This window comes from Alosa alosa, chromosome 8, assembly GCF_017589495.1.
Source record: "Alosa alosa isolate M-15738 ecotype Scorff River chromosome 8, AALO_Geno_1.1, whole genome shotgun sequence".
NCBI classification, from domain to species: domain Eukaryota; kingdom Metazoa; phylum Chordata; class Actinopteri; order Clupeiformes; family Clupeidae; genus Alosa; species Alosa alosa.
Window position 1 is genome coordinate 2,787,358 of NC_063196.1, and position 19,712 is coordinate 2,807,069.

The 19,712-nt window shown below is 43.9% G+C and overlaps 1 protein-coding gene across 7 annotated transcripts in view; it reads right to left on the reverse strand.

Annotated features, from left to right (window-relative positions):
• The window catches only part of epha7 (eph receptor A7), a 52,894-nt gene extending 35,847 nt beyond the window's left edge, over nucleotides 1–17,047 (reverse strand). For all 7 annotated transcript variants that reach the window (XM_048250224.1, XM_048250220.1, XM_048250222.1 and 4 more), the window contains exons 1-4: nucleotides 16,886–17,047; nucleotides 15,291–15,355; nucleotides 13,647–14,316; nucleotides 1,499–1,654 (exon numbers count right to left, since the gene is read on the reverse strand). In XM_048250224.1, coding sequence (XP_048106181.1) covers nucleotides 1,499–1,654; nucleotides 13,647–14,316; nucleotides 15,291–15,355; nucleotides 16,886–16,979 — 985 coding nt within the window. In that variant the 5' untranslated portion in view covers nucleotides 16,980–17,047. The remainder of the gene's footprint in view (nucleotides 1–1,498; nucleotides 1,655–13,646; nucleotides 14,317–15,290; nucleotides 15,356–16,885) is intronic.
• Nucleotides 17,048–19,712: the final 2,665 nt, after the last annotated feature.

The window sequence follows — 19,712 nt, forward strand, 5'->3', positions numbered from 1 at the left end:
CCTTTAAAAAAAAAGCAGCCTATCAAGTTAGCCTATAAATCTATACACACTTCTAATTTACATTCCATTTTATATTACACTAGGTCATGATAAAGAAACCCTCCATCCCAAAGCTTCCGCACTGACACTATAATTGTTGCATATAAGACACGCAAAACATAGCAAACTAATAGCAAGAGAGGATGTTTTCAATTTCAGCAGTATTCTAAAGGTTATACAATTATAAACACAGTAGTTTGTTTGTTCAGTTTTAAAACATCTAAGGGAAGGCAAAGTGTTGCCCTTTAATTTTATCCAAACAATAAAAAGCACACAACCGCGTTTGTAAGCCACAGCAAAAAAAGAGAGAAAAAAGTTGCTCTCACATGGGTGTTTCTCCTTGGACAACACGAGACGCAATTGTGGGGCAGTTAAGTGAGTATTTTCATCCCTAGTACTGAAACCACATCATCATGGTGCTGGGAAAAGTAATGGATCCATCATTCACAAAATGATCCTAGTTGTTCCTTGGTGAATGTGGCCCTTTTGTTTTCTACTGTTTGCAGATTGTGGGAGCACCGGGCAACAATTAGCTGGAATTGCGTTTGGAGTGTTCTCTTCTTTGATTCAGTCACGGAATGAACAGGGAGCCAGGAAGTTTCAGCAGACAGAGCGAGTGAGACATACACAAAGCGAGAGGGAGAGAGAGACAAAGAGAAAGAGAGAAATAGAGAGAGAGAGAGAGCAAGAGAGAGAGGGAGGACATTCTTGACTAATGTACACATAATAAATCAGCCTGTCAGAGACGAACCCAAAACCCTTAATAGCCACGTCTTTGCCACTGCCTACAATGTGTTGCTTTCAGCCTGACGCCGATTTCATTGTCCTGGAATCCGACATTCCTCACTCTAGCTGGGAGAACAGTCAATAGCTCCTGGGGAGGCTCACACACAGCTCTGGGTTGCCTGAATGTCTTGAATGAACATGTTTGGGAGCAGGGATTTTCGGGAGCAAATGACCCCACCCTTCAAAATGGATCCTTTGGCCTGTGTAAACAACTCATCAGCGCCTGCTCCATAATTGCCACACTCACGACGACAGCCCAAGCCCCACAAGCTGCCTGCGTTGGTTCTCCTGCCTATAATTGCAATTTTTTTTTTGGCAGATAGGAAACTGCAAATTACTGCTCTGATCATTAGCTACCATACGAGGGGCGGGAGAAAGGCAGCGCGGCCCTATGAACATAATCATAAGGACATGTTGGGAGGCCGAGGGCCGCTCCCGCTCCCGCTCAGCCCGGGATGGAGAACAGATTTGGAGGTTTGGAAAGACCAGAGTAAGTATTTTGAGCTGGGGCAGCGGGGGTCTGGACTGTGTGTCTGCGTGCGTGCGTGGGGGAAAAATTGAACAAGGGCAGGGAGGGGCAGGGGGTTGGTTGGAGTGTGTGTGTGTGTGTGTGTGTGTGTGTGTGTTTGTTTGGGGGGGGGGCATGACTTGTTGGCTCAGCGGTGCTACTCACTGGTGCAGGCCACAGACGGCGGGTCAGACAGCGCCCTGTAGTAGCCGTCCTCGCAGTCGCAGCGCCACGAGCCCTCCCTGTCATTGTAGCTGTGCGCCGGACAGCGGGAGCACTGCAGGTCCTGGGAGGAAGACTTGTAGAATCCGCGCCCGCAAGCTGCAGAGAGAGAGAGAGAGAGAGAGAGAGAGAGAGAGAGAGAGAGAGAGAGAGGGACAGAGGGCAGCCAAGGGGAGGGGAAGGGTGAAAGAAGAGGGGGAGCAACAGAACGAGAGAGAGGGAGGGAGGGAGAAAGAGAGAGAGAGCCTTGTTCACACTTCAGTTCACATAAAAAAAGAAGGACGGGTAAAAAGGAGCATTTGGGTTGTGTTCACATGACGGGAACAGCTGGTGTTTGGATCAACTGGGCCCTTAGGCTTCATATGCATACTGAACAAATCTACTTCAGATCCAAATCACATATCAGTGGCCTGCCCTCACGGCAGCACATGTCTGACCGCTGGTGTGGGGTGGAGGAGAGGTGCTGCGCTCCCACTCACCCTCTCAACTGCACACCAGCATAGCGGGGTGGACACAAGGTTACGCAAAACTGAACAGAGAATTTTGGAGTTTCATCTTCAATTAGCCAACCGAAATGACATTCACATATGTCAGGCTTCAAAAGACACCAATTGAGCTGGTAGCAGGGGGAGCGAGTGATGAATTGTGTCATTTGTGTCTGCATTTAATCTCTGATTTATATCTCCTGTTGCAGATAACAGAGAGAGAAAAAAACATCCATTCAGCTGTAAACCACATCTGAGAAACATAAGGTCATTTAGGACTATCAAATTTAACTTTATATTTGCAAACCAATTTGGAATAAATTACATCAGACAGAGCACACCAGGCAAAGTGATTCAAAAAGTGAATGAATTATAATCCCAATTTATGTTGTGCCAGTGAACAGACAGAAAAATCTATTTTGGGTTTAGCCCTTTTAGTCTCAACACTTAAAGAAAGCTAATCCACGCAGACCAGCTGTTTGTGCAAATCCCAGTTTAGCCAAAGAAAAAAACTGGGCCACATTCTTTTTATATTCCGCCCGAAAATGGGCACGCAATCCATAGAACTTCAGATGGCGGCTTATAAAAACTATCATGTTATGTGAGGATGCATTTTTCATGAGTAATTTGTGCAAAATGTATCGATTTTCACTCTCCGAGCGCGCCGGTTCAGATCTACGTTTCATTATTCTTTCAGGGGCTCAAAATCCTCCTGCAAATGTATGTGACAAGTCTAAAATAGAGAGGATAGAGGAGTGCGGACCTCCACATTTTAACACCTCCAGAGTGAGATGAGGAGGCTGTGGGACAAGGTATCCCCATTTCAACAACATGAAAGCCCTGTCACTGCCTATTCATCTCAGCCCACTGCCTCCATGAAATAAGAGCTTTTTCAGCACAGGGTCGGAGGCGAGGGGAAAAAACACATGATTTTTATCTCCAGTATTTCTTTACCGATGAGGTAACTGAGAACAGCATTTCTGGCCCAGGAGAAGAACCTAAACATGTTTAATTCATAGCACCTCGCTAGAAAAGGGATAACTGCCTTTATTTAAACATGATGTGCCATTTTAACAGCGCATCCTCCGGCACATTTATTGATACATGTAAAACCTCACAAGCCTTATTGCAGTACAGTATTGTCCTACACAACGTTCACTAGTTTATTTTACAACAGGCTAACAGTTGCGTGTTTTTGTTCAGTGTCTTTGGGGCAGGCTTGTGCCCAGTAAAACATTCTGATAAGCCCGTGATTCGGCTGGCCTCTGGGTGTCTGAGCTCCTGTGTGGAGCCTGATCTGCGCTGAGCCTCGGGCTTAGACCGCTCCGCTCCACCACCAGCACAGGGCTGCCCACATGCTAATATACCCAGATTAGCATGGGCAGAGTCAGAACATGGGGAGTTGCAAAAAGTCAACACTCCCCACCTTCCTCTCTCTATGTCTAAGAGTATGTTAAAAAAAAAAAAAAAAAAAAAAAAAAATGTTTGTGGTGCTCTGACAGTGTTTATCGATGTGTCTGAATAGCAGAGATGTTTGTGTAAGCACCCAAGCAATAAATTAGGCCCATAATCAAAAGTCTTTGTGACATGGGGAACTGTGTCTGCACTCCTATTTTGGCCCCACCCCTTACAAGCTCGCCGTGACTGACATACACAAACATAGCTTCGAAAGCAAAGTATTCTTATCCGAGACACAGGACTGCTTTTGGCTAGCTCAGTTCCTGGGTTTGGCGCTCGCGTTTCTTGCTAACATATTAATGTCTCAGACTGCAGTTAATGATGGCCTGCCTTTTTTCTGAGAGACCCAGATATAATAGCTCATGCAATTATTACATGCTTCTAGTCGTCAGCAGTTTATAGTCAATGCAATCAAGGGTGCATTAGCCAGACAAGGTACTGACTTGCATAACAGGCTTGTAAACAAGGCATGATCTGTGTAAAGACTCTGGGACTCAGACAATGGTTTCATCATTATTACACAGGTTTCCTCAGCATTAACGTCACCATAAAGACTAAAGGCTAAGACATGTGGACATCTAAAGACTATTTTGAATACATAGAGAGATCTGGTTGCTACCAACAGCCTTGTTGCCAGGAAGCACTACTAAGGTTGGACAGATTTATGACAAAGAAATTAGTCAGTTAGTTAAGACACTTCATTTAAGAGATTTAAGAGAGAGAGAGAAGGGCGGTAGGGGAAAAATTAAAACTGCCTGACATTCCGCTGGTCTCCTTAGCAGGCAACAAGAGCCTTCCAGCGGTCAGGCATTCTCTTTCAGCGAGGGGGGAAAACAATCCACAGTCAGCGTTTTTAAACACAGCCCCGATAAAACCGGAAAGGCCTTGGAGCCCAGTGAGGAATACGCTTCGCCTTACACCAGTCTAAACGTCGGGAGAGACCACGGATCACAATTGACATCGGGAGAGACCACGGATCATGCAAAAGAGGTGCTGTCTCCGCACAGACACACAGAAGTGTACAGAATGAAATGGTCTATTTGTTTAAGATCCTAGTCTACATTTGTTTCTCTCTCCTTTAGCCCCGAGAGCCTTAACATTATTGAATTGCGTCCAAGACCTTGTGATGTTTGGCTACTGAATGACACACAGGATAGGGATGTAGCGAGCAGCGAGGAGAAATAGCTTGAGCGATGGATGAGCTCCTCAACATGAAGTGGCATTTAGTGGCAGTTTGACATATCATTTCCTGTGGCCACAGCCCTCAATAATTATTTCCAAAGTCTGGACGTGACGCCACCGCACTTGAACTGTATGTTTTTTCCATCTCCAGATAATCTTGCCCCTTGATTGACAGATCGTATTTCACACAATGCCTCCTGGCTGGTGGCACGATTACAAAAGTGTAATGGCTTTAGCTTTCAATAAAACATGGAATGCAACACACTAGCACTCGAGCAGCAGCAGTAGCCCTTAGACATGAGCAGGGCGCTTGTCCTTATCTTCTGCCGACCACTGTGGGTGGACAGAGGGCACTTGAGCAGCACAGGAGCAGCGGCTGCCTGAGATTGAGTTTCCCCAACATCTGCCCCAGCTCACTTTAGCAAGGCCCCTAATGGGGATGGGGGCACTTGGCTTAATGATCCTGCACCAAGCAAGATGGAGGTGAGAGCACACACACACACACACACACACACACACACACACACACACACACACACACACAGAGGGGGAGTGAAAGAGAGGCAGCGTTCACACACACTCACTCATACACCCTGCTGCCACGGAAGATGGCCTTCAGAAGTCCATCCCCCATGATGGTGCTGATGCGTCCTGTCATGGCCAGACCTCCCACAGGCCCCTGCCATCCGGCCTGATTATGTGTTAAATCCGCCCGCGCATCGGGATGGCTGTGGCAAGAATGCGCGGCCACGCTAACCGCACAGCCCACAGACACAGCGGAGAGGGAGAGAGAGAGTGTTGGGGCCGGCCGGCAGATAGCAGCCCATTAGAGTGATAGAGGAGGCTGGACGGGGGGGCAGCCGACAGGCCCGACACGCCGGGCCCCGCTGCTGATGAATGCCAGGTGGAGCGGGTCAAACGCGATAAAGGAAACTGTTTATTTTCTTATTTCAAAATGCCGTCGTGCCTTTTCAAAACATTCTCCGCCGCCACCGCCGCCGCCACAAAGTCGATACGGAAATGTCTTTATAAATATCGGCCGGAGAGGAGGCCGTGTAAAAATGGGACGCTTGTCCTGTTTTCCTCTTCAGTGTCTTCCCCATTTCAGCTGGCTTTCCCCTCCCCGTGCTTGTGTTCATCTCAGCTTGTTTTTGTCTGGCTGGATTCACTCAGGCAAATAACATCTGATGTCCATTTCATTATGGTCGAATTATTGTACTTCTGAATCCATAAATTCATCCATAATTATATTTTAAAAAGCCTTACTATTCAATCATATAATTTCCTTATTTAACATTTGACCTGTATGAGGGGAGTGTTTGACACTACACAGGCTGTTTACATGATGCATATTATCTCTGAAATACTATCTTCTACTCTGCTCTATCTTGACACCAAATTTGGAAGCAGAGCAACAGGTGCTTCTCCCGAACTTTTATCTTGAGGGAACATATCTTAAAGCAGCCGACTGAAAAAAAAAAAAAAAGAACTCATCCTTGTGAATTCTTTTTCTGACATTTATAAAAGGAAAATCTCTGCAACTATTCATCCCTAGACATTTTAATCCCCCACTTTAAGAGGGCAAGGCGCCTACCCAGGAAATGGTGGCGGACCATACAAAGGAAAGGAGTGAATTGAAACCCTACTGGAAGGCACCACACAGTGGAATGGATAGGGTTCCAACACCTAAGCCCTACTCGCCAGACGAGCCTTTTTTCCAGCACTCCCTCCCATACTCTGGGCAATGAATACAGTGTTGCACAGTGAAAAATCACAGGGGGAAAAAAGGGAAAAAGTCACGGATTAGAAGTCTTGAAAAAGGGGCCGAAAGTCAGATTAAATGGTTCCAAATGATCTCGTTCTTCCTAATTCACACATTGCCCGATGGATTAGCGGAACAGAGCTGGGTGACTCAGAACTAGCTTGGCATATGGAGACAACTGGTCCATTCATCTGCAGTACCTGTGCTAGGGGGGAGATAAGTAGATTTCTCCCCGAAACAAAGAGCAGATTAGCATTCCCTTACATAGTGTTAAAGGACACAGCGGGTCACCCCTCTGACTGAGCCACGCAGGCCCAGAGAATAGCCCTCTTCACATCAACCAGACCTGGATGCAGGCTTCAGCAGACCTGGCTCCACACCTGCAATATGTCTACAATCAGACAGAATACACAAAGCCTGTGAGGGTTTGTGCTATATTTTTCCATTCATGCTTTCTCTTTTATGAAAAGAAAAAAATGGCATAAAATGTCTCCTGCCTGTGTGCTAATGTGTTCTAGCACTATGTTCATAATAACTATAATGTGCAATGCAATTACTGCACAATTACTTCCTAATACATTGTATTCTGACACTCCTACCTACCTACAAAGACTACCAAGGCAGACCCTTTACACCCGATCCTCATTTTTCATGTCTTAGATTTAAAACAAGCACTAATAATACTTCAATGCTTTGAAACTAACTTACTAAGCTAGCTAAACTCATTCCCAAGATGTGGTTTGAGACATATTATACTACAAATGTGTTTAGATGCCTAATATGAATGGATCTGAGAGAAGCACTACTCACGGCTACTATAGAAATACAGACCCTCAGCATCTGTAGCATTTCCCCAAAGCTATCATAATCATTTGTAAACAAAGATTTTTCAGTAGAAAGCAAAGGTCGTGCTTAACATTAAATCAATTTCCAGTCCATAATGTTATGCCTGTGGAGACAACTGGCCTGCTTGTCGATGAAAATACAGCATATCCGCCTTCCAAAAACAACTATCATTCATAAAGCAGCGCTGGCTTTGTGAACAGATTCTCCCTGACATGGAAGATGTCCTTGCCTAATTGTCTGTCTTTTAATTCACTGCACACGCAAAGCCAGTGGGCACGAAAGAGAGATGAAAAAAAAAACTAAAGTGAGGCGGCGGTCTTAAACGGACGATGTGGTGGAGCCCATTGAGATCCTCTGATGAAAAGCATTAAAGGAGAAAGGGGGGATCAGCTATCGGCTAGATGAAAGCCACAGGGCCCAGAGGTCTGCCCAGCCCAGAGGCCTCTGATGACCGCAACTAATCAGTGGTGAAAACGGCCCCAGTCAGCAGGACGGCATTATCACGGGGTTGCGCCCACCCCACCTCCTGACTCTGTGTGTCTCTCTCTCTCGCTGTCCTGCCCGTCTGCCTGCTCGCCTGTCTGTCTGTCTCAGCCCTCGGCTTTGTGGCAGGGGGTGACAGAGCAGAGGGACGGTGTCAGCCCAGCCACGGGCCCCCTCCAGACACTGTCCATCACCGTTCCCCTTGGACGCGCGCTCGGGCCATCCGTCAGGCCGCGTGGGGCTGGGAAAGGCACAAGTCGTCCCCTCAATGCGACCTCCAGAGCCGTGGGTCCACATCCAAAGACTGCAGATATCTCCCCACTCCTGTCCAAAAGCCAGTTTCAATGAATGCTAATCTTACCTCCATGGGGTGAGAGGAATCTTATTAGTCTTGGAGCTGGGAGGTTGTGACATTTCAAAATTTGGGGAAAAGCAACAAAAAAAAAAGAGAGAGAAAGTATATGTGAAGTGAAGAACTGCTTTTGCTATTCTCAGTTGCTGTGTTTGGAACAGACATGCTCTCAAGCTATATCAATAAGTAGCTAGCTAATAAGCAAAAAATTCAACCCCAGACTATCTCTCTACAAAGTAGCTTGTGTTTGTCTGCAGCAGGCTTTTACTCGTTTAATCCCTTGTTATGAGAAAAAGAGAGGTTCTTCTGCTTCTCATTAGCTGACTCAAGCAGAGCTCCTTCCTCTGGAGAACATAAGGGACACAGAATGGTTTAAATTGTGATTCGGAAAGCTATAATAAACAAGCTTTTCATTGTAACAAGCGTTCATCTTGAGTAAATATACATTAACACACACTTTTCTTCCATCCAAGGAAGAAGAGCAAAAATGAGATATCTCCTTGGCAACTAAGACTTTAACACTTGCTAGATATCTGGCTATGTTCTCGACAGTCCCAACATGATGGGAAGATAATCACTGATCCTTCTTTTCTGAAGCCTGAGCCTGCTTTTTGAGTCGTGAAATGGCTGAACAAATATCAGCCTTTGCTCTGACACTATACAAATATTTACTTCTATTTACAAAAAAATGCCTTCTTTGCTTTTCTACACGTATGGGCAAAGTGAGGTAACTCACCTCGATTTGCATGAGCGCATAATAAAACAGTTAATGGTTTTGTGGACACATGGAGTCTTAAACTGTCCCTGAAGGAGCACACACTCTTCCTTCCACCATTCATTAGGCATGCGGCACAAGGCATATTATTGTCCTATTAAGCCACAGGCCCTGCTGGTCCCGAAAGGGAGAGAAATCATTCCAAAAACATTTATCATTTCAAATGTGTATCAATCCAACCTGACAAGCCGAATCAGCGGCAAAGCAATATTTCTAATCAATACAGACAATGGGAGTGAACATCTCAGCACACCCAGATGTGGGCAGAGAGTGTGAAATTAATTGTTGACGTGAAGAACAAAAAAAAAGAAATAAAGAAAGAAAGGATTTTCTCTCTTTTGTCTCAAATAGCAGTTTTGTCCTCAGTGACACGGAGGTCCGGCATGGCCAGCGCATAAGGTCAGTGAATATTAACTTCATTTACACATGGTTGCAAACAAGCCGCTACGCACAATGGGACCTGCCTCTTCTGCTTAGTAACATGAGCAGCCCCACTGACAGCACACTGCCACAGAGGAAGATGGATGAGTGCGGCAGTTGACCCTTGCTTGCCTGAGGAGTCACCTCTCGAGCCCCATTTTGCCTACACAACAAAGCCCCCGCCACTGTGCAGCCCTCATTCTCACTTGCACTAACAGGTTCAGACGTCTCCATCGATCCCTGGGTTCCATACCTCCAGCACCACTGGGCTCTCTCTCCTTAGCTATCTAAACCTTGGCACAGATGTCTTTTTTTGTAATTGCTCGCCGCCTGTCTGTTGGGAGGGATGTGATCGGACAGGCGAACACGGTGTCAGAGGAGCCGGCGCTGCACCGTTTAGTGCGCCTTCCCTCTGGCGTCTGGGGGAAAGTGATATGTGCCTGGGCCGGGGGTCTTAACACCTTGCACTGGAGCCCAGCGTGCTGGGAGGGCTCTGTTGTCAGTCGCTCTCCTCTGAGACTCTGCAAAAAGGGTGGCTCTGCACTTCAATCTTCCTTTAAGAGGAAAATCAATATCTTATTACATAACCTCACACTTTTTACCCCCTCTTACATCCAGAGCTAAGAGGCAACACACACACACACACACACACACACACACACACTGCCCTCAACTCTCTCTCTCACACACACACACACACACACACACACACACACACACACACACACACACAGGCGGGGGGTGGGGGGCTTAAAAAATGCTTAGTGAGGCTCTGTAGCATGAAATGCTTTTGTTTCATTCCAGTCACTTGCTCCTCAAGGAGAAAACAAGCACATATTCCTCAGTAATTAAATTGGATCCTTGGTGCTTCTGCATTGTGTTCTGTGTGCATATTGGTGTGAGAATGTCATGTCTATTCTTGTCAGACATCAAGAGTAACACATAGACTACATCACAGCACTTGCTATGTAAAATCACATATGTTGAAGATGAAAAAATGTCCACTGAGATTTCAATCTGTTTCCTTTCTGTGGTGCAATGACAAGGACAATCTATAGCAACTTTCATTTTTAAGCGATCCATAATCAGGCCTGTGCAGTCTGTCAATTCTGTTTGCTTTGTGGAGAGAAGACACAAAGCCACATCTGTGCCCATCACAATGCTACCTGGCAGCTCAGACAAAGCCAAGGGAAAGTCCCTGGATCCTAAAAGAATGCAGCTATTCACTGAACTTTGACAAGACAGGGACAAAACCCTCATCATCCATCAACAAATTATTTCAATCTTGACTGATTTGAGAGTCCAGTTGCGTCCCCATGGGGAATGGCCGGCCTTCTCCTCATTTACATAATGAAGTCTACTTACAGTTGTAATGGACGACTGTTTGAAACCTCAAATTCACACCTTATCAATCAATCCTGTGTCCTGTGCGTATGAGGGACCCCTGACTCTTGGCTTCATTTGAAATGCAAAGTGTGGCCTTGCCTGTGCCTGGAGCTGCTCTTGGCTGCCTGCTGCTTCCAGCCACCTTGGCTTTTTTGTGGGCTAACCTCCACAGGCCCCCCTCGCTTGCAGTCCCTGTCATCAATCACAATCTGACTATCTTCTGTCTGACTCTTTGACACCTGGGTAGATGGATGGGGTTTAGTGTCTGCAGGATGCTATATCCTCACATTAATGCACTTGTTAGCCTGTAGCCTGTTGAGAAGCAGCACAAGCATAGCTGAGATGTCTCAGGCCTCTCTCACACACACAAGCGAGCTGGGTCACCTATCAATTATAAGGCAAGCTAAAATTGCGCCACATGCATTCCTGTGATAGTCGAAAACGTTTGGTTGACAAAGGAACCAATGTCTGTCTACAAGGGCTCTTTTTCGCCCTCGTCCGACACAGTGGCTTTATGCCTGTGAGTGGCCACTGCTGACCTGAGAATGAATGGCCACTATTTTTACACCACTCAGCTCTGGGAAAATAAACTTTGCGAATGCTGCAAGACACATCAAATGGCCTTTTTCAAAACTCTTGACTCTTAACTCTTCTACCAAAAGGGGAATTGAGCATGGCTATCTCCAGACACTGACTCCAGCCACCTATAGCACCAAATCAGAGTTTTAAAAAGACACTGAGCGGGGGATCGGAACAAGCCCCGAGGACTAAGAGATATGCTGTCCCTGTGTTTGGATGGTGATGATGAATGACCAGACGAAAACAGTCCCTTAATGGAGGAGGCCTCGGCACCACCCGTCCACAGAGCAGTCTCTTCACATGACGTGACTGACAGCTGAACTCGCTTATTTTTTTCTTTCACTCACCACTTAATATTTCATGCCTGGCATTTTACACCATGGTGTGTTGCTGGGTGGGGGACCGATGTGGTGTGTGTGGCGGGGGGCAGGCGAGCAGGGTGTACAGAAGAGGAACAATGAGGAGGTGCAAAGGGAGGGACTGCCAGCCATGTCAGAGAGGGCAGGAGGCGTCGTGCAGGAGGACGGCGCTGCAGACAACACATTCTGGTCACTCACAAGGACAGGCCTGTCGCCCATATTAAATGGACACTGTCTGCTGCGGGCGTCTGCTCACTTCACAGCACAGCAATAAAATACCGGGGGAAGGATGGAATTTCTTGTGGGAAACACTGACCAGATCATTTAGCATCCAAAGATCTATCCGCAGAGAGGGGCTAAAAGCTAGCTGCTGAGAGGGGCTAAAAGCTAGCTGCTGAGAGGGGCTAAAAGCTAGCTGCTGAGAGGGGCTAAAAGCTAGCTGCTGGATACATTTCACATTAGTTGGATAAACCACTTCTCGGAATGTTCAGGCCATTGGTAAAATGTGCAAAAGTTATAAAACGATAATGTTGGGTCGGGAACTAGGACATGTTCTAATGTCCTTGGATGACACACCAAGCTATTTTTGTAGAGTCGCAATAACTTGATAGATGGGATAAACTTACCATTTAAAGGGAGGGCTAACTTTTTTCATTAATTTAATAGATTACACAGAATGCCTATCAGTCAGTGCATTGAGTGCACTGAGTAAGTCAGTTCCACTTTTCCAATTTAGTGACGTCCTACTAAATATATCTACTGATATGATACAGAATGTTCAGAAACTCTGAAACTATTCTAGGCTTTAGGACTACACAAACAACATTACAGAGAAGTATCCTACTCCAGCTGAACAACTCTGAAAGACTTTTACCACCTATTTACCAGCACAATAGAGCAGCTTCATTTTTGGACAACATAATGAGATCCTTGAGCCATCCTTCACATGGAAACTAAATGACACAGTACTGTGTATGGCATAACAGCAATACATCAGTGAAAATTATACTGAGTGATGTGCTGCAAAATGCCTGTGAGTGGCTGGGTAGGGAGAGGCTTCTACTTTTACTCCCCTCTAAAAAAATATATGACTGAGGACAACAACACACATTTTCACTCCATGAACACGTCCCGATTTCTCAGTCTACTATGACTGCTATAATGTGTCAGTGTCTAAGGATGGCAATTGAAATTCTATACAGCTACCAGCACCCTTCTAGGCCTTAGCCGTACTTGCTACGGAAGACCTGGCCACCTTTTTTGTATGGCAAAAACACCAGCGAGCATGTATCCACAGTGACTTTAATTGCGTTTCCTGTTAGAACCCTTCATAAATATCCCCAGGCCTAAATGCCACAGTGTGGTGGCTATTTGTTTTCTCTCTGTGTCAGGGTCGTTTCGGAGGGGCAAAGGGATACTGAGAGATTGGCTGGACTTCCTCCAGACCTGTGTATTTTGCAAGTGATTGCCTTGGCCCAATGCCAGAAGGAGGGGAGAGGACTCTCGGTGAAGAACATTGAGCTAAACTGAAGTGCAAGTTATCATTTAATCCCTGTGTCAACACAGCTTTAGCTATAAATTAAAAGACAGCAAATCAAACAATTCAAATTGCTTTCAATTATTATGCTGAGAATTTTTTTCCATTTTTTCTCATTTAACTTATTAAGCAGCCTAGTTGTTTTTTTTCTCATTGTTTTTCCACAGAAAATGGTAACAGCAAGGATCATAAAAAAAATAAAATATTTTGAAGCTAATTGCTGAAGTTAATTGCTTGGGGCATCGCATGACAGATCTAAGACTGTACATCAACATACAGTTCACATACTTTATGAATAAAAATATATAATTTAGTGCTGTGCTATTTTCAAAACACTTTTTGATAGACGCATTTAAAGGTTGCGTGCTCTTCTATACCATGTCCTCCTTACATGCTACTCAGGTTGTCTTTTAAAAAGTCTGAGGGAGGGGTGAGGTTTGAATAAAAATGAATATAACAGTACTCACGTTCGCATGCGTCGCCCTTCTGGTGAAATCCCGCTTTGCATATACATTTCCCAATGGGCACCAGCCATTCTCCTTCTGCACTGCAGTGCATTTTGGGAGAGTTGTCAGCCTCCTCCTCTGCATCGCTCACACACGTACCCTCCACCTCGACTAGGGACGAGAACTCGGATCCAGTCACCGTGTCCGGAAAAGTCGCCAGATTCTCAATAATGGACCAACACTTTTTGTAATACACTTTGACCGAGACCAGGGCGATGCAGGCCCCTACGTCCTGAAAGGCCAGGTAAAACCCTCGTCGAGACAGGGGGCCAATTATACGCACTTCGGTATTCAGCTTCATCTTCCTTTCACCAAGGTCCCCCTGGGTGAAGCTTTCATCTGCAGCGATAGTGTCGATTTTCACATAGTGACTCTCACGTATGTTCCTCCCAACCTCTGTGTCAGTTTCCTGATAATACAAGTTGAATGTCTCCTTGCAAGTCCCCACCACACCTGGTAGGCTATTACAATCCCTCAAGGTGAACTTCAGTTCTACAAAAATCCTCTGGGCATCACCTTTCTCTATCCAGTTAGTCCGAAGCCAGTTATTCTGATTTGGCTCCATGACCTGGCACACTTGGTAAGTACGTATGGGCGTATAGTTTTCATCCAACCCACTGATCTCCTCCCACTAGAACAACAAAAACATTGCAATTGCAATCAACACTATAGAGAATTTGCTTTTGTCACTCTGGAATGCACTGAATGTGGATGTAGGGTTAATAAACAAATAACTGGAGGAGGCAGAAACAGAATCACAACAAATTCATGAGTAATTGCACTGGCATAACAGTGTAGACTAGAGAGCGCTGGGAGTGCTTCCGAAAGACTTCTCTCCTCCTCTATATGTTGATCACCAGGGAATAATCATGGCAACTACAAATGCATAAAGTATTGATTAAACAATAAATTACATTTAAACTATGGGAGTGAAAGAATGAAAGAAAGAAAGAAAGAAAGAAAGAAAGAAAGAAAGAAAGAAAGAGCATTAACCTATAGTTTATTAGGGTGTGCATATATTAGATAAACTTGCATGTAAATATACCTAATACAAATAGTCACCAAGTTCACCAAGAAAGGCTTATGATCAGGCTGATCTTCGGAAAATGGTCTCTGACGAAAACGCAACATATTAGTGGGCTATTTGTGAGAATATGGTATCTTGCTGTGGAATATGGTATTGCGATTTTAGGAATGACAAAAGTAAGGATGATATATAGCCTAAATCATCGAGCTATACAGTGTACCATATCATTGCAACTGCATTAAAGTCACAGCACAGGGATTAGAATGTCTCCTGGTTGGTGATGTTTAATTTCAGAAGGCAGTGGCCCATTCACATTTTCTCGTAACGTTTTATGCTACGTTGCATAGCTTACTGAGACCAACTTATTTTAATTCCTCTGCCTTCCGGATAAATGAGTTGTTGTGGAATGAGTCATAAGGTTCCCACCACGACCTCAGGTTTGTCATGCAGTTGTGACCTCCGTAAGATACCGTGTCCTTGCACGCTGCCCGTAATAATAGCAAAATAATAAGGAGAGAAGTGAGCAACAGCAAAGGCCTGCATGGCAGCGAATGAACTTTCAGAGGCCGTTCACTTACCCCACTCGACGGAGAGGAAATCCATTCCAGCTCTGTTTGTTGCGCCTTAGAATCCAGTAAGATCACTGCCGGCGAGAATGAAGGTGAATACCATTAAACATTTTGGTTAAGAGTTTAGACAATATCCGTGTGAAATAGGTGGAGGGAAACAGAAATATTGTTCAATGTATCCTAAAAAACTGAAACACGCAAACGTGTCCGCATTTAATCTACTGCATGAGTCCACATCATGTCGTGTCCCGTTGGCACCTGTTCTCGAATAAAAACTCAGCTCGCCGTGGCTTGTTGTATCATTATGAGTTAATTGTAGGCCTATATGGAAGGTTAAATCATTCTTAAGGTTGCAATTATGGCTCCACTGTTAAAGTCTTGTCTTGCGTAAAAGCCAATGTCGTGCTTCACATTCTGTTTCACCTTAATTTCATTGTATCATGGGTGTCCGAAATCGTGATTGGAGTTATCTATAGACATCCCCCTTTATAGCCTAACGCAAAATCTTTCACCCTGTTCATTCAAGATGAATGCCATAAACAACACCGCAGAACGCGTTGCGATAACTAAATACAGGCAATGGCAATTTCGTGCAATCTCAGAACACCCCATGGTAAAATGCTTCAAACTTAACGCAATGATATATACTCATATCGTAATTATTCATGGGTAGCTTCTATATTAGAAATTATGAGTTTGTCACAACTCATGCTAGCAAACATCATTCCATGACGCCGCTCTCGACTCTGTAGCCTAGTGTACTAAAATCGCTGGCAACCTAAAAGGCTTCAGTAAATCGGGTATCGGCATTGTTATTGGGCTGTTTAGTGTTTTGATTTTTGGTTGGTCATGATAGCAGTTGTAATGGCCTCAGCTGGGTTTGATCGAATTGGTAAAATTGGCTGCTTTCATTTCGGTGCATTTAACAATAGTCCCTCCATCAACAAAGTTTGATAATTCTGGGGACTGTCATTTGAAGTTATGTCTAGCCTACATCCACCCATACACCCGTCCCCTTAGTTGTGTCGACTTCAAACTAAACTGGGTTTCTTTTAAAAACGGTGAAATCAATAGGCTGTGGTTGGGGCAAAGAAGTGCTCAGGCTACATTTTGATGAACATTTCCCGATGTATTTTAGGACCCTAGGACTGTCATGAGAACTAGTAAAGGACAATCTCCAAACGTAGGCTATTTCTCTTCTAAGTCTGATTACAAAAATATCTAATATACGAGATCACTTAATCGAACGACAAGCTTAAACGCTGTTCTTCATATGAAAAGTTGAAAAATGGATTTACAGGTCGTCCCGGTCCTGTCAGATTAATTTTGAGCGAATCCATAATGACTATGATAAAAACAGGATTCATATGCAGTCAAGTGCGCGTCGAGAAATCCCCCAAAACCTTGATGTCTCTCTTCCTAATCTATTGTGTAAGTCGTTATTTTCATATAAATTTAAAATTATTGTTCAAATTAGCTAAATTTTATATTATGCCTCTGTCAACGGCAAATGCGATCGTAGTTGGGGCTTCACTGCTCGGCACAACTGATTATTTTTCGGGATGCGAACATAGGATGCAAGAGAAGGAAACTTTAACTCTTACCTTCTCTCGAATTCTGTGCTATTCCAGTGTTCACATAACAACATAAATGAAGGCAAAATATAGTCCACAAACACAGAACTGAAGTCGAAACCATCGTGTCACTGGAAGTTAAAAGATATAATGCGCTTTTCCACCGCCGCGTTCTCTTCCCATTGACGACGCTCCACCAGCTCTGTGTGAACAAAATAATCGTTCCTCAGTCAAATAGCAGCGGCAGCTGTAGGCGGGGACTGGGCTCTCTGGTGCCAGTCAACAAAACAGACAAGGGGAAAGTCCACGTCAGGTACGCTAGAGACGCTGTGCCTTCGACCAATGAGATTCTCTCAAGGGCGGGGTTTCAAACGAAGAGGCCTGCTGAGAGAAAGTGTGCCTTAAATATGACTTTACCGTGCTGTGGCATATCTATCATTTTGAAACAGTGATAGTTAATAGGTAGAATCTAACATCCTTGTCTCTTTGAATCACACATGCACAAATCCTGTAGGCTGCCATGATTTGTCATGCATTAATCAGTAATTTCTCCAAATGAAACACATTAAAGGAGTGTCTGTTACACCGATTGTGTTTTGACATCAGAGAAATACAACATGCAAAGGTTTGTACTATTTTTCTTATATCATGAATGTGTTTAGAAATGTGTGTTTTCAAGATGAAGTCTAATGGCTCCATAGGCTAAAAAAAGTTATTTTGTATTAAGCTACTTTTTAACCTCAATAACAATTGGTAACACAGGTCAACAATAGACATTTATGTGTCCTTTTCTTGTTTCTTGTATGTTGGTTAGTACACCTAGGCCATATTATCCACAATGGAAAAAACAGAAAGTTTATAATAGCCTGCTTACTCAGACAGCAAGTGCTGAATGTCCAAAGTCACCTTAGGATAGACAGAGTCCCACTGAGTCTGGGCTGATGAGTTGATTCATTACGTCTTGTTGATGCCTGAGAGACTCACGCCATAGAATGAACTGCTGGGGGTTTTTAAGCAGCATTAACTTAAAGTATCAAGACAAACACAAAACACAATTAAAAAGGGCTACGTTACGCTACGTAATTTTCAGTCGCTCAGATGACTTGGCAAATCGCTGATAAATTAAAGCATGAAAGGAAAGTCATTACCTCCTCACATATATTGCACTTGTTGCAGGTCACTAATTGATCTCCTAGAGCAAGTCAAACAGATGCAATTATGGTGCACAAATATTGATAAAAAATAAACAATGTACATCACAACTGGTGCCAAGCAGACAAGGACTCACTTCAATGTTTATTTACCTAATGTTTTCCCTTTTCCTATTTATTATGCTAATGGTTGGCAATTCACTTTCCCCTTGATACATACTCTTTTGTTGCACTATGACCCATTTGTAATAAAGCACATATTAAAATGCATTTGTTCACTTGAGTTGTAGTGTCAATCAGTACTAGTACCAGACGGGTTAAATGACTAGTTGCTGATCTAATGGACACTGCACCACATCTTCAGTTCACAGGTAGGCTACTAAATAATCTTTCAGTTTGAAATGAAACACATGCCACTTACAGTAATTCATATAGAATAATGAGGTGCTGTAGCACAGGTTTTCTCATGTGCCTGCCTCTATCACACACATACTGTACATGGTGACTAAATGTCTAAATGACATCCCGATACTGTACATGGTGACTGAGATATCTAAATGACATCTCAATACTGTACATGGTGGCTGTGATATCTAAATGACATCCCGAAGACAGATAGTTCACACTGCAAACATAGAAGGTTTTAAGTCACGGCTATTTAGGTTTGTCCCATAAATGTTTGACTGTATATGTGCACTAGAGTGATGTTGTATGGTATTATATGTGCACTAGAGTGATATGTGCACTAGAGTGATGTTATAAGGTATTATATGTGTACTAGAGTGATGTTATAGGGTATTATATGTGCACTAGAGTGATGTTGTATGGTATTATATGTGCACTAGAGTGAGGTTGTATGGTATTATATGTGCACTAGAGTGATATGTGCACTAGAGTGAGGTTGTATGGTATTATATGTGCACTAGAGTGATGTTGTATGGTATTATATGTGCACTAGAGTGATGTTATATGGTATTATATGTGCACTAGAGTGATGTTGTATGGTATTTTATGTGCACTAGAGTGATGTTGTAGGGTATTATATGTGCACTAGGATGATGTCGTAGGGTATTATATGTGCACTAGAGTGATGTTATAGGGTATTATATGTGCACTAGAGTGATATGTGCACTAGAGTGATGTTATAGGGTATTATATGTGCACTAGAGTGAGGTTGTATGGTATTATATGTGCACTAGAGTGATGTTGTATGGTATTATATGTGCACTAGAGTGATGTTATATGGTATTATATGTGCACTAGAGTGATGTTGTATGGTATTTTATGTGCACTAGAGTGATGTTGTAGGGTATTATATGTGCACTAGGATGATGTCGTAGGGTATTATATGTGCACTAGAGTGATGTTATAGGGTATTATATGTGCACTAGAGTGATATGTGCACTAGAGTGATGTTATAGGGTATTATATGTGCACTAGAGTGAGGTTGTATGGTATTATATGTGCACTAGAGTGATGTTGTATTATGTGCCCTGTAGTGGTGTTGTATGGGCTACTTTAACCACTTGTAGGGAGATGTTCTAAATGCATACAGTACATGCCTTGTTCTATTTAACAACTGAGAAGACAAGCGAAAGCCGCACTATGTGAAACACAGTGCACATTTCATAAGCTTGTGCCATATTAAAATCCTCACAATCAGCAGGCAGTGACATGCATTTTTGTTTGTAGGCTATATCCCTTCA